This window comes from Monodelphis domestica, chromosome 4 (assembly GCF_027887165.1).
Source record: "Monodelphis domestica isolate mMonDom1 chromosome 4, mMonDom1.pri, whole genome shotgun sequence".
Classification (NCBI taxonomy): Eukaryota; Metazoa; Chordata; class Mammalia; order Didelphimorphia; family Didelphidae; genus Monodelphis; species Monodelphis domestica.
The window spans coordinates 267,581,067-267,594,908 of record NC_077230.1 but is presented as its reverse complement, the minus strand read 5'-3'; the positions used below and the strand labels follow the sequence as shown (position 1 = coordinate 267,594,908).

Here is a 13,842-nt window from a genome sequence, read left to right as displayed (position 1 = left end):
ACAGGCAGCCAGATGGCTCAGTGGATACAGCTCTGGGTTTAGTCAGGAAGACCTGAGTTCAAGGGTGGCCACAGACACTTCCTCGCTGTGTGACCCTGGGCCAATCATTGACCCTCTGTGTGTCTTAAGGATCAGGAAGTGGCAAAGCTCTCCGGTCTCTTTGCCCAGAAAGCTCCAGGGACAGCATTGATGTGCCACAGAGGGGGACACAACCAAACACCAACCTAGCACTAGGCTTCTCTCCATTCGTAATGGTAATTAAAACTGAATGTCATTCATTAGATCATTTAACTCATGACCTGAGCACAAAGATTTCTGATAATCTAATTATTTGAAAAATGTGCACGTCCTCTTCATGTAATAGCCTCACTCCGTTCCTATTCAGTTTAGGTAGGGAGGCTCGTCATTTGCTAGCTCCTTGACAGATTTTAGAATAAAGAAATCTAGCTGGGAATGGGCCACGAGCAGCCAGAATGGATTTCTGAGCAGCCTAAAAGTGATAGAAGTGTGCAATCATACATACACCTGGAGACTTGGGTCTCCATTCTGCCACCTTCTAGCTGGGTAACTTAGAAAATAATCCATTTCCCTACCCTGGGCTCCAGTTCCCTCATTTAAATCCAAGATGCAGCATCCCATTCCCTTTCTACTAGACTTTCCTTGTGATTCTTCCAATGACATCACCATTCTGTGCTGTTTCCCAACACAGAACAGAAGCCAGCATCGTAGAGTAGGCCCTGGGCCTGGTCCGGGAAACCTGCCTTGGACACACCTAGCTGTGTGGCTCTGGGCCAGTCATGTAACCCCATCTGAACTTCAGTTTCCTCATCTATAATTAGCAATAATTCAGAGTTATATAGAGATCAAATGAGATAATGTTTGTAGAGGGATTTGTAAATATGCATGTAAGTATATTCTATATAGCTATAGTTCAGATATAAATGAGTAACCATTATTACCATTCTGGAGTCCCACAGCTTAGAATCTCATTTGTAATGTATGAATGATTACTTAAATGGGGGGAAAGAGCTAAAAGCTAAATTATCTGCATCTCTTTTTTTTATGATTTTTTTTCAAACTTAGACTATGCCAAATCTACAAATACTTACAACACTTTTCTTCTCCTCTATCTAGGTTGCATACACAGCTTTATTTCCAGAAGATATCCCCTCCAATAAAATCATCCTTAAGATCAGTGCCAAGGATGCTGACATTGGGCCCAATGGAGACATTAGATACTCACTCTATGGCTCAGGAAACAACAAATTCTTCTTAGATCCAGAAAGTGGTACGTGGTCATATGTTCTTTGGTGAAATGACAGTTTTGATCCCTAGATACAAGCACAACTGAATCTAATCCCACTTGCTCTGGTATGCTTTTTAGATCATAATATTGCTAGCACCTACTAATCAGTTTTGTACAACTATGATCTAATAGGACCTACTAATTGATAGATGATAGATGGAGAGAGAGAGGGAGGGAGTGAAAGGGGGGGGAGAAGAGAAGAGGGAGAGAGAGAGAGAGAGAGAGAGAGAGAGAGAGAGATGGATGACAGGTAGATGGATGGATGGATAGACAGACCGACAAATAGCTGAAAGGAGAGAAAGATGGATGACAGATGACAGGTGGACAAATGAATGGATAGGCAGACATAGAAAGAGAGATAGATAGATAGACACTCAGACAGATAGGCAGAAAGGTAGATGGATGGATGGACAGACTGTGGATGATAGACAAATAGATAAATAGATGGATAGATGGATGGGGAGAGAGAGAGAGATGTTTAAACTTCATGGTAGATTAAAATTGCAAATTTTGGTTAGTAGTTGCTTTGCATATGTATCTTTGTATCCTCCTTAGAGGTTTTATATGAATATAAGCAATGCAGAAGCATCTCGTTTTAATAATTTTGCTTACAATCTTGCCCTATGGTATGAGAACAGGGTCTCTTATGTAATTTATCTTGTCCATGAAAATTATTTTTGATCAAAGCTTATACTAATTTCCCCTGTGTTAATCAGTACCCCCCCATTAGGAATTTCTGATTCCTATACTATTTCATTTCTCATTAAGCTATAAGAAAACAATTACTTTCAATTAGATTCTTATTGTTTATTGAAATGCTTTAATATCGCCTTCATTTCCTAATATAGCTCTCCTCCTTTCCCTTACATGGTAAAGACATCCCTTATCACAAAGAATAAAATAGAGAGGAGATTAAAAAAAGGCAGCTCAGCAAAACTAACCAGTGCCTTAACTGAGGTTGATAAGTATATGCAGGACTCTGCACCCATAGAATCCCACCTCTGAAGAAAAGGGAGGAAGGTGTATTTTCTCATCTCTTCTCAGAAGTCATTTCTCATTATTATTATTCAGAATTCAGTTTCCCTCTTTTATTCTTTCCATTTATAGGATTGTAGTCATAGAGTATATTGTTTTCCTAATTCTTCTTATTCCTTCAGCATTTAATTCTTAGGATCCCTACCACTACCAAAAAAAATCCCACTGATTTTCAAGGAAACTAAACAAAGTGAATAGTATGAGAAGATGCAATATATTGAAATCCTTTTAGGTCTACTTCCTGTCTCCCATTAATATTAGTCTGATTTTCATTAAACTTTCATTGGATTTAAAATTTTCAAACTGAAAGGTTATAAAATCTAAGATGCATGTCCATAGTGAAGGCAAGAGCTAATGGAAATAATATCTCCCTTCTATATAAATTAATCAAGATAGGCAGTGTGGCCCAGGAGACAGAAGATTGATCTTGATGTCAAGAAGACTTACCTGAGGTTCAGGTCCTGTCTCTGAAATATATTAGCAGTATGGTCTTGGAAAGATCATTTAACCCCCTCCTACCCTAAGCACTGGGTTTGCTCAGTCATCAAGCATTTATTAGGTACCTATTCTAAAGGCAGCTAGGTGGCTTGGTGGATAGAAATCCAGCCCTGGAGGTGATACAAATCTGGCCTTAGACACTTCCTAGCTAAGTAACCCCAGTTGCCTAGCCCTTACCACTTACCAGTTCCAACCTTGGAACTGATACCTAATATTGATTCTAAGACAGAAGGTAAGGGTGGAAAAAAAAAGTACCTAATAAGTACTAGACAGTGTGCTAATCAACCAATAAAAATTGATTAAGTTTCTATGTGCTAAGCTCTGGGTACTGTGCTAACTCTCAATAAGTTTACCTTCCAAGATTGTAAGTTATAGTTACTGATATGCATTATCAAAGAAAATGTCTGTACCCCAAGATCTCTCCACGCCATTGAAGTCACAGGTCCAGAGCAGCTCCCCATTCTACTGACCAACAAAGATTTACAACCAATTTTCTCCCAGAAATATATTACATAACCCCACTTTAACAGTGAGGAAACAAACACAGATAAGTTCAATGACTCGCCCTTGATCACACAGATAGGAGAGTAAAAATCAGAAATGTGATTGCAACCCTAACACAAATGAACAAGAATTTATTAAGTGCCAGGCACTCTGCTGGGGATTAGAGGAAAGATCGGAAACTGTTCTTGTTCCCAAGAAGCTCAAACTCTAAAGAAAAACTAATAAAACCAAATTTCTATTACTGTTGATTTGGTTGAGCAGACACTTCTTTGTCCATTACTGCACCCAGCTGATGGGGAAGCCATGGCATAGCCATATCAGCAGTGGATTCTTGCTAGCTCAAGATCTAAATTTTTTGAGCTGTCTACATGGTAAGACCCAAACACTACTTACTAGACTATGTTTTCCCCTTGTCTGTGAATTGTCACCACCATCACCCATTAGTATTTATTTAAGGCTGTTACTATGCCAGTTGCTCTCTCTGGTGATATTTTTAAGAATACCTTCCCTCATCTTGGGTTCTCTTCTTTTAATGGCAGTGATTAAATTTATGTCATGCTCTGCTTTTTTGCATTTTCCTTGAGGGAGGGAAGGAGAAGGGAAGGATAGGAAGGAAGAAGAAAAGAAAAGAAAGGAAAGGTAATATTGGTTTGTTCAACATTTATAGTGTGCCAGCCAGAGTACTAAGGAACAAAAAGGTGAGATTGTACCTGGAGACAGAGAACTGCTCTAGATGCTTAGGATGGGTTTGGGGTCAGGTTATCATTAGTGAACTGTGCTGCCCTGAGGACTTTGTTGCAGTTTGTGACCAGACCCTGGTGCTTAGAAACCTAAAGATGTCTCATATTTCCCCAAGTTGCCAAAGGAAACAATCCCAGATGCTACACTTTTGGTCATGTGTGGGTTTAGTTACACTCCTTTGAAGGTCATCCAGATGTGTTTGCTGTATTTCAAGAGTCCCTCGTGTTTTCTTGGTTGGTGAAAGAAAAGCAAAACGGAGACTATTCTCTTGTGCCCCACCAGCTGCTAATACCTGTCCCTCTAAAGCAGGGATTCTCAACCTTTTTTTGATCATGGACTTCTTTAAGAATCTGATGAAATCTGTGAACTCCTCAAAATATAGTTTTTTAAATACATGAAATAAAATACATGGGATTACAAATAAAATATAGTTTTTAAAATATGTGAAATAAAATACATGGGATTACAGATAAAATAGTTTTTTTAAATATATGAAAAAATACATGGGTTATAAATAAAATTATCTTAAAATAGTTATCAAAATATTAAAAAACAAATCCTCACACCCCAAATTAAGGAACCATGTTCTCAAAGTTACCTTCCATCAACTTTTCATGTATCTTGAATATGCCTTGAGGAAAGGGACTGGTTTTTGTCTTTTTTTGTGATCTCAAAACTTAGCACAGTGCCTGGTGCATAATAAGTACTTAAATTAATAGTTTTTGAATGATTGATTGTCCAGGTTAAGACACACAGAGTGTATTGTCTGACCTATATACGGTAGATTTTGCATTCTGAAAGGTTTTTTTTAATTGAAGTTGTGATATCTATGCTATTTATTGTTTTTCTCAGGTGAGTTAAAAACCCTGGCTCTTTTAGATCGAGAGAAAATTCCTGTGTACAACCTGATTGCCAGGGCAACAGACGGGGGTGGCAGGTTCTGCCAGTCAGACATCCGCCTGATTCTGGAAGACGTTAATGACAATCCTCCCATATTCTCATCCGATCATTATAACACATGCATCTATGAGAATACAGCCACCAAAGCCTTGTTAACAAGAGTACAAGCCACAGATCCTGACTTAGGTAAGCCAAGAACAAAGACAAAGCATCCTCATGATTGATCCCTTTGTACGGGTAACCTTGGTTGGGTTGCCATTCCTTTTCCATGTAAGAACCTTAATAGGTACATTCCTGCCAGTACTTAAGCATGTAAAGGCCCAAATTCTCCTTTCAGCTTCTGTGCTTCGAATGTATAGTATAACGCATCAAGTTTTCTTCTCTGTCCTTTCTTTCTGGTAAGTACTTTAAAGGAAGTGCATTATGAGTTCCTTCACCCTCAGAAAAAGATTTATTTTTTTTTTTTGCTAAGTAAAGAAAACTATTTTCCCTCCTTTTCTATGTCTCCTGAATGTAGTTAAAATTCGTTGTGTGGCAGGGAAAATCATTTCCATTTCTATAAAGAATTCCATCGCATGCCACAGTTGAAAAATGACAATCACAATTTATTATGCTGCCCTGTATGGAGTACAAATACCAATTACTAAATGCATCGTCGGCCTGTGTCGTCTTTTGGACGGCCATTTTCCAAAGCATTTTGGTCATGTAGGAAGTGACATTATGGGGGAGAAGGGGAGAACTAGAATTGAAAGTTACCAATAAAGTTTGTATTAAAACCCACTTTACATAATGAGATGGTGAACTCTGAAAGATGTGAGTTAATTGCTAGATAGTCCTTCTGAGGACGCATAAGTTATTGGGGTGACTACATGATGGAATATAAATATGAAAGGGCATCTAGGCATCCTTTTGGTTGTACATTTTAAGAGCTGTAAATCAGAGGATTGCAGGATGATGGGGGTGTGTCTGATGTGCTAAATGGGCATGTATATAATTCAGTGTCTTACTGCTCTAATTCTGGATTGAAAGGAAATTTATTGGACTAATGGAAGAGAAAACATAGAATAAATAATTCTGAGCATATTTGAAGTCTAAGACCTCTGGAGATTACTTCTTGGTGAAGTCATCAACTGTGTCTAGAATTGTAGCTGTCATCTCAATTGCCACGTTTGATTTGGGAAGGTTAAAAGGGGCTTTGACAATATATGGCTTTTTCAGTAATGTGTATTAGTATATTGAGGTAGTGATTTCATTAGCACAGGAAATGCCTTTTAAGGAAACTCCTTCTCCTCTGGGTATATCAGCATCTACACTGCAACTTGGAATGCCCTGGGGCACTCAGCCAGCATGGGTCAAAGGCAGAACCAGAACAGAACCCAAGTATCTTATCATATGATAACAATTTTATGTAGCACTTGCTTTGTGCCAAGCATGTGCTAAGTGCTTTACAAACATGCAAGGCAGCTACTATTATTTTCCCCATTTTATAGGAAACTGGGGCATAGAGGTGAAGCAATTCGCTCAGACCTTCACAACTGGCTGTATCTACAGTTGGATTTGCACTCAGGTCTGCCTGACTTCAAAACCAATGATCCCTACTATGCCACCTAGATTTAAAGTTGATGGGGATCTTAATGCTCATGTAGTCCAACTCCTTCATTTTACAGATGCAGAAACTGAGGTTCAGAGGAATCAAATGACCTGTTCACAGTCTCACTGCTAGTTAATTTCTGAGATGGGGGTTGATCCCACATTTTCCTGACTCTCGATTGATTCCATTATTCTCCTTATACCCTCTCATTATGATGCAGCAGCATCGCTGCCTCTCATTATGAGAGAGGTTTTAATTTTCCTTCAGTTGGAGGTAATACATACATTGATGAATTCAGTTATCATTGAAATATTAAAGAAAGGAAAAATTCCTGCCCCTGAGGATTTTGGTGGCTCATTCTGGGTACTCAAAGAGTAGTACAAATAAGAAGTACCATAGTTCTGAGGAGGGGAGGCATCATTGTGGGCCGAGATGATCAATAAAGTCTTTGTGGGGCTGGTAGGACCAATTGATCAAAAGAGGTCATGTATGTGTCTTAAAGTGCTATATAAATGTCTGTTATTAGACAAAATTGGAGCTGGGCTTTGAAGGGTTGGAGGAATTTAGGGAAAAAATATTTTATATGCAGAAACAGTATGATAAAGGCTTGAATGCAATTCTGTGTGTGTGTATGTGTTTGGATTAAGGCGACAGTGAATACGAGTTCAATTCTAGTCCATATAGAGTATGCTGAATCATAAATATTAAATATGGGAAATGAAAATTCTTTATATGTTATTGTTGTTCAGTCATTTCAGTTGTGTTAGACTCTTTGTGACCCCATTTAGGGCTTTCTTGGCAAAGATACTGGCGTAGTTTACCATTCCTTCTCCAGCTCATTTGACAGATGAGGAATCTGAGATGAAGAGGGTTAAGTGACTTGCCCAAGGTCAAACAGCTAAGTGTCTGAGGCCAAATCTGAATTCAGGTTTTCCTGACTCCAGGTCCAGCTCTCTATCCATCGCACCACCTGGGTACAGACATGGGCAGCCCCATGTAGGTATCAGATGCTGAAAGTCTTCCAGTGAAATCTAGACCGCCATTTGTTGAAGGTGTTGTTGAAGAGATTCTTGGTCAGGTATAAATTAGAGTAAGTGACCTCTAGGGTCCTCTTCACCTCAATTCTTAAGTTGCTTAAGTACTTCTCTGCAGATCCAATTAGGGTGAAAGGAAAGCCTCCTCATTCAGAAGAACAGTCGTTTTCCACTCTTTAGTAATGGGATCAGATGAGTAGGGTCTAGGAGAATTGAGTATGAAGACTGACAACATCATACACCAGTAAGTGGCAGACACAGTGAAAGATATGTGACCTCAGTGAGCGAATAACAATTAAACCTCTGTTGCCTAGACTGGTTCAATGTTCTCCTGAACCTGAAGATAGCTTAGTTCATAGAATGCTTCACTCCCAGCTGGCCCGAATCTCAGAAACCATTGGTCTAACCACTTCATTTTACAAAAAAGACCAAACAGGGTTAAATGAATTGTCCAAGATCATGTCCAGGTGACTTTGTGTCACGGGCAGAATTGAAACCAGATTCTCTGACTCATTCTACTTTATATGGCCTCAGCATGGAGGACGTGCTCAACCAAAACCAGAATCCCTCTAATGCTTAAGGCCAGAGAAGAAATGTCTCATCAAACCCAAATGGCCTGTTCTTTGTAATTTCACAACATTCCCTGCTCTTGAGTAACATGCAGGTGAGGGTTGCCCTGAGAGCATTTGTTCAGAAAGAACCAACCGCAAAGAAAGGACGAGCAGTGTGGGTCAGGAATGAAACGAAAAAGAGATGACTGTGCCATGAATTTTATGAGTTCCATGCAGGAATGTGCCACCTGCCCTGGTTTTAACACGCTCTCAGTTTTCCTGTAAAATGGAAACATGCTCTCTCCCATAAAATAGTGACATGAACTGATGGCCCAACATTTGCAAAGTGTAGTACTTTCGAGAAAGATGAGGACACCTCTTCTGCCGTGCCCTTTGGGTCATTGTTCTCAAGCACTGATTCTGCCTCCCTCTTGGAGACAGATTTGTATTTAGGCACCAAATTTAATGCCTTTCAGACAAACTCAGGGAATCTATGGTAATGGAGACAGGATATCTGTGAGTATTTTAGGCCAAATGAGATGGGGGGGAAAGGGCAACTTTCATTGGAAAATGCACTTTATTGTGTTCCAAAAGTTATTTTATTTCCAGACACATGAGAGGAGAAGAGAGATTTTTATTCCTTTAATTATACAAGAACATGGAGCAAGGCAGGGTAAGAATTATGAGCAAATCTACAAAGCCCATTCTAAGAATAATAGCTTTTGTAAGAGGCTTAGGATATCTTTTGAGGTCTCCATAGTCTCAGGAATTCTGAGAATTCACTAGTAGACTATAAGCTCCTTGAGTGTAAGAAACATTTATTTTTCTCATTCTTGTTCAGAGCCTAACCTAGTAGCCATACTATGACTATAAATAAACATTTAAACATTTGTTTAATTGAATTAAACCTTTCACAATGATTTCCTTATAAATTATATATCAGAGAAATACACTGTCTATCACAATCTCTTAAAATAATATCTTTGAAAAAAATAAAATTTTAAAGGGAGTTTGGGGGGTAGGCAAGGCCTTAGACATACTTCCCAGCTGTGTGATCCTGGGCAAGTCACCTAGTCCCATTTGCCTAGCCTTTGTCCCGCTACCTTAGAATTGTTACTAAGACAAAAAGTAAAGAATTTTAAAGAAATTTTTAAAAAAGAAAAAAATGCGTTTTCCCCAACATTAGAGGTAAAACCATAAAGAATAAAGAAAAGAAGTGGGAAACATTTCTTTAGCCTAATTTTTCCTGTTTTGCGCTATACTGGGGGGCGGGTGTTAAGTTACCTAAAAGATACTCATTTATATATTTGTTGATTTCAGTCAAGGCTGGTTCTATTTATATGCCATTATAGTTACATCATTTCATTTGTGTCTGACACCAAGTCACATTTGGGGTTTTCTTGACAAAGATACTGGAATGGTTTGCCATTTCCTTCTCCAGCCCATTTGACAGATGAAGAGACTGAGGCAAACAGAGTTAAACAACCTGGTTAGAGTCATACAACTAATAAGTGTCAAGGCCAGATTTGAACTCTGGAAGATGAGGCTTCTTGACCACCAAGCCCAGTATTCTCTCTACCACTACATCATTGAGGTGCCATTTGAAGTGTTTGCCCTCTCTAAAAACAAGGGGGGAAATGGGATCAGTCAACTGACTAGCTTTTTAAAACATCTCAAGCCTGTGATTTCCTTAGTATACAAAGCTACAGAGATCCAACCTCCCTTTACCAATGTAACTGGTCTATAATTTACAGTTTTAGAGAACTCTTTTGGAACTGAGAGATTATGTGATTTGTCCAGTATCACGTAGAAAATATTTTCAAAACCTGGTCTTGAAGCCATGGAAGATACAGCTCAAAGAGCAAGAAATTGAGCCTTCTGTGTTGGGTTCTAATAAACCCAAATCCAGACTGAGTATAGTTTTCCCAAATAGGAACCAAAGCCTAAGAAATCCAAAAGTAGCAAGAGAACTAAGCAGCTAATAAACTGTTCATCAGAGTGAAATGTTTGCCTTTATTAAGAAAGCTTAAAAAACTTCATCATCAATATATTGACACAAAATGCTTTAGGTCCATAGAAAATACATTATCTTTGGGGTCAAAGGATTTGGGTTCAAATCCCATCTCTGATGATTACTACTTCTATAACACTGGGAAAGTCATTTAAATTTCTCTGGGCCTCAGTTTCCTCATCTGTAAAAAGACAAGACTTGGACAAGAAAGCTTATGAGTTCCTTTCTGCCTCTTGGCGTATTAACATACGAGGCTAAACCAGACCCTCTAACTATTTCACATAACTGCTAACTGGACATTACGTATTTGCCCCTTTTTGAAAACTAAATAAAGGGGAAGAAAAGTGATGAAGTGGATTAAATCATTAGAAAGGTAATTCAAAATAGAAGGTAGAACACCCACAACAACAACAATAAAGGTATTCTGGTTTTGAATTTAGTGTTTGTGCCAGGATTGGTACATGCCTGTAATCTCTGGTATGGTAGAAGGTAGAGGGTGGTGGATCTCTTGAATTCAGAATTTCTGTAGCCAATTGTATGGCCACACTAAGTGCCTGTAATGAGTCAGGTCTCAATGGGGTGAGCCCCTGGAAGATCACTAAGCCTCTAAAGAATGGGCAAAGCAATTCAGATTAGAAAAACAAGGCTTCCATGTTTATCAAATTAAAATTTCCTTGCTGATTAGAATTAGGATCCTTTCTAGTCTGAGTGAAATAGGGATTCCAAGTCTTTAAAAAAAAATGGATTTAGGGTTTGTCAGAATGAAGTGCACCAGAGACCCTTTGGCATGCTAGCAACCCTACCTGTAGTGCATAATTAAAATCCTGAAGTCTTTAAATCACATGCATGTCTGAATCTGCCCTGGCAATTCCAGTTTGCAGTTCTCACTGGACTCCACTGACATCCATCACCCAAAAGACTCCTAAGCGTTAGGATCTAGAAATATGAATAATGCCCCCTTCCTTCCCTCTCATAATTCTCCTGTTCCTCTTAAAATCTTAATGAAAGCGGCTGTGCATTAGTAAAATCCTTGAAGGGAAGAACAATTTCATTTTGTCTTTGTATGTTTGTAGAAGCTTCATAATCAATGTTTGCTGAATGAAGGAAAGAATCATGCCTAATTACCCAGTGCCCAGATAACTAGGTTTCCATAAAGCAAGATAGCGTAGATTAATGCCAGCACCTTCTGCTTTGCTGGTGCAAGGAAGAGCCAAGAAATAGCTCCTCGACTGGTCTCCATAGAGAAGGGGGGAACAGATGACCCAGCCTGCTAAGACCAGGATCTGTCCATATGGCCATATTTGTTTGGGGAGATGCATGCTCCTATGAAGGTCAGTCATGATCAAAATCAAGAAGAGCGTTTCAGCCAGAGTTGGTGCACAGATGCTTCAACTCCTGCCGAAAGCCGAAACTTCTGAAACAGCCTTTTGCAACAGATGGTTTTGCAGCTTATCCCCAAGCAAAGAGCACTGAAGCAATCCAGTGTGGGGGAGATCCATGACTTATGATGTCACAGCTGTTGGCTTATCCTTGGAGTCTTGAATGGATTATCTCTGGCTTGCTGGGCCTGTATATTATTAAAATCGGAGTCATTTCCCTGAACAGCAGCAGCCTTAGCATAGATCATGATGATAGCCTCCATTTACATAAACCTTTAAAGCCAGCAGAGTGTTTTCTTACAACCACTCTAAGATAGGAAATGCAAGGATTATTAATCCCCATTTTACAGCTGAGGAAACTGAGCTCCAGAGTGACTTGCCCCAAGGTCATGAAGCTATTTTGTGACAAAGCCAAGACTCAAACCTTGATCTCCCCTGCTTCCTTGATAACCAGCTTTCCTATTCTACCAAGAATTGGGATCAGTGATACTTGGGGAAAGAATTATTTTAATGATTGCTTCTCTTTTCTCTGGTGCTGTGCATTTTAGTGTCTTTGCCAGGCACCATAGGAGAATGGATGAAGTTGTTTCTAAATTCTCTAAGTCAGTAATTTAATATGGATGTTATTTTTTTTCTCTACCAAAGCTTAGTTATTCTCTGAAGTGTTAAATCTTTGATGGCAGCTGAGGAGCCATTAAAATGTCAGTAAAAATTAAACAATCCTCCTCCTCCCTTCTCTCCCCCCAAAGGCCAAGAGACATGAGTCATTCTCTGGAGGACATTATGGTCTAAGCCCTGCGCTTGTTGTAGATAAGACAAATATAATCCTCTCTTTGAAGCCTTTCTCCAGGGCATTCAAAGAATCTACCAAGTAATCATTATGGTGCTCTTGTGTGTATGAATGATGGGTAGTGATCTCCCCAACCTGCAGATGTGTAAACTGAGGTACATCAAGTTAAGTGACTTCCCCTCATCACAGCAGGTGCCCTGGAATCTTGGCTCAGTCTGCAAACTCACTGCGGAATCCTGCCTCCCTGTGGTACCCAGATACATTTCTCCATGCAGTCTGCTAGCCTCCTCATCACTCACCCAATAGGGGTCTGAGCTGGAGGAGTCAGTCAGTGCAGATCTTTCTGCCCTTGCCGAAGTGGCCTCATATTATGGAAAGTACCGTCTCTGCCTCACTTCTCTGTGGCATTTCTACCCGATGCCTCAGGATGGCCCTTAATGTTGTGTTCCTGAGGATTCCCAGGGCCCCAGGAATCACGATTTCTCTCTGTGGCTCAGAACTCTGAAAGCCACATTCTGACCCCAGGACTTTGCACACATAAATGATCAGTGAAGATATTCCCTTCCCAGTGCAGATTGCAAATCCCATTAAAGAGTTTGCAAACCTTCAAGTGCAATGTCAATAAATTGCATGATCATTATATCTCTGTCTGTTTCCTTTCGTTAATCCTCCATCGAGGATCTGTTCAACATTCTGTGTCGTCTGGTCATATCTATGGACCATGTTCTTAGAATAATGTTCCTCAATGCACAAAATAAAATGCATAAGATTACAAAGAAAATTGATTACATGGAAATAAAATTATCAAAATATTTTAAGTTCACAAACCCCAGTTTGAAAACTGTTGCTCTTGTACTTTAATATGATTGCATGTATCTCATTTGATCCTTGCAACCCTGCAAGGCAGATGCTATTATTACACTGATGTGACATGTTAATATTTATGTAGGTGCTTAAAGTTTGAGAATTGCTCTATATACATTAACCCATTTGATCCTCACAGGAAAACCCCACGAGATAGGTGTTGTGTATATCAGAGACAAAACTTGAATCTGGGTCTTCTTGACCCCAACACCCGCTCTCTGTCCATTAAACCATGCTTCCCTTCACATGATACATACTTAATAAAAAACCTTGCACTTTGTAGGCACCTAATAAAAGCCTGTTGAATTAAATTGGGAGTTTCTTTTGCCTACTCCACCCTTTTCCCCATCACTACTTTTCTCATTCCAGAATAAAAAGACAAAGGTAGGGTTCAAGTTCTGTGAAACAAAGTTCAGAACTCCAGTAACTCTGGAACATGTCAGGTGGTGTCTTTATGGACCACTTGGATGCCATTCTGTACATCACTAGCAACTGCACTCGGAAAAAATTCTTTGTCTCTACAAAGCAGGTGTGCTGGGCAGGACTGGTCGGGGGTGTCCAGCAGAGACTAACATTAGAATCAGAGTAACCCACTCTGATTTTGTTAGCTCTACTTCCTTCTACCTCTTATTGGCCTT

General features: G+C 39.5%; 1 protein-coding gene across 3 annotated transcripts in view; it reads left to right on the top strand.

The window, feature by feature from the left end:
• FAT3 (FAT atypical cadherin 3) overlaps nt 1-13,842 on the top strand; it is a 756,780-nt gene that overhangs the window by 650,045 nt on the left and 92,893 nt on the right. For all 3 annotated transcript variants that reach the window (XM_056794533.1, XM_056794534.1, XM_007495043.3), the window contains 2 exons: nt 1,135-1,288; nt 4,937-5,170. In XM_056794533.1, coding sequence (XP_056650511.1) covers nt 1,135-1,288; nt 4,937-5,170 — 388 coding nt within the window. The remainder of the gene's footprint in view (nt 1-1,134; nt 1,289-4,936; nt 5,171-13,842) is intronic.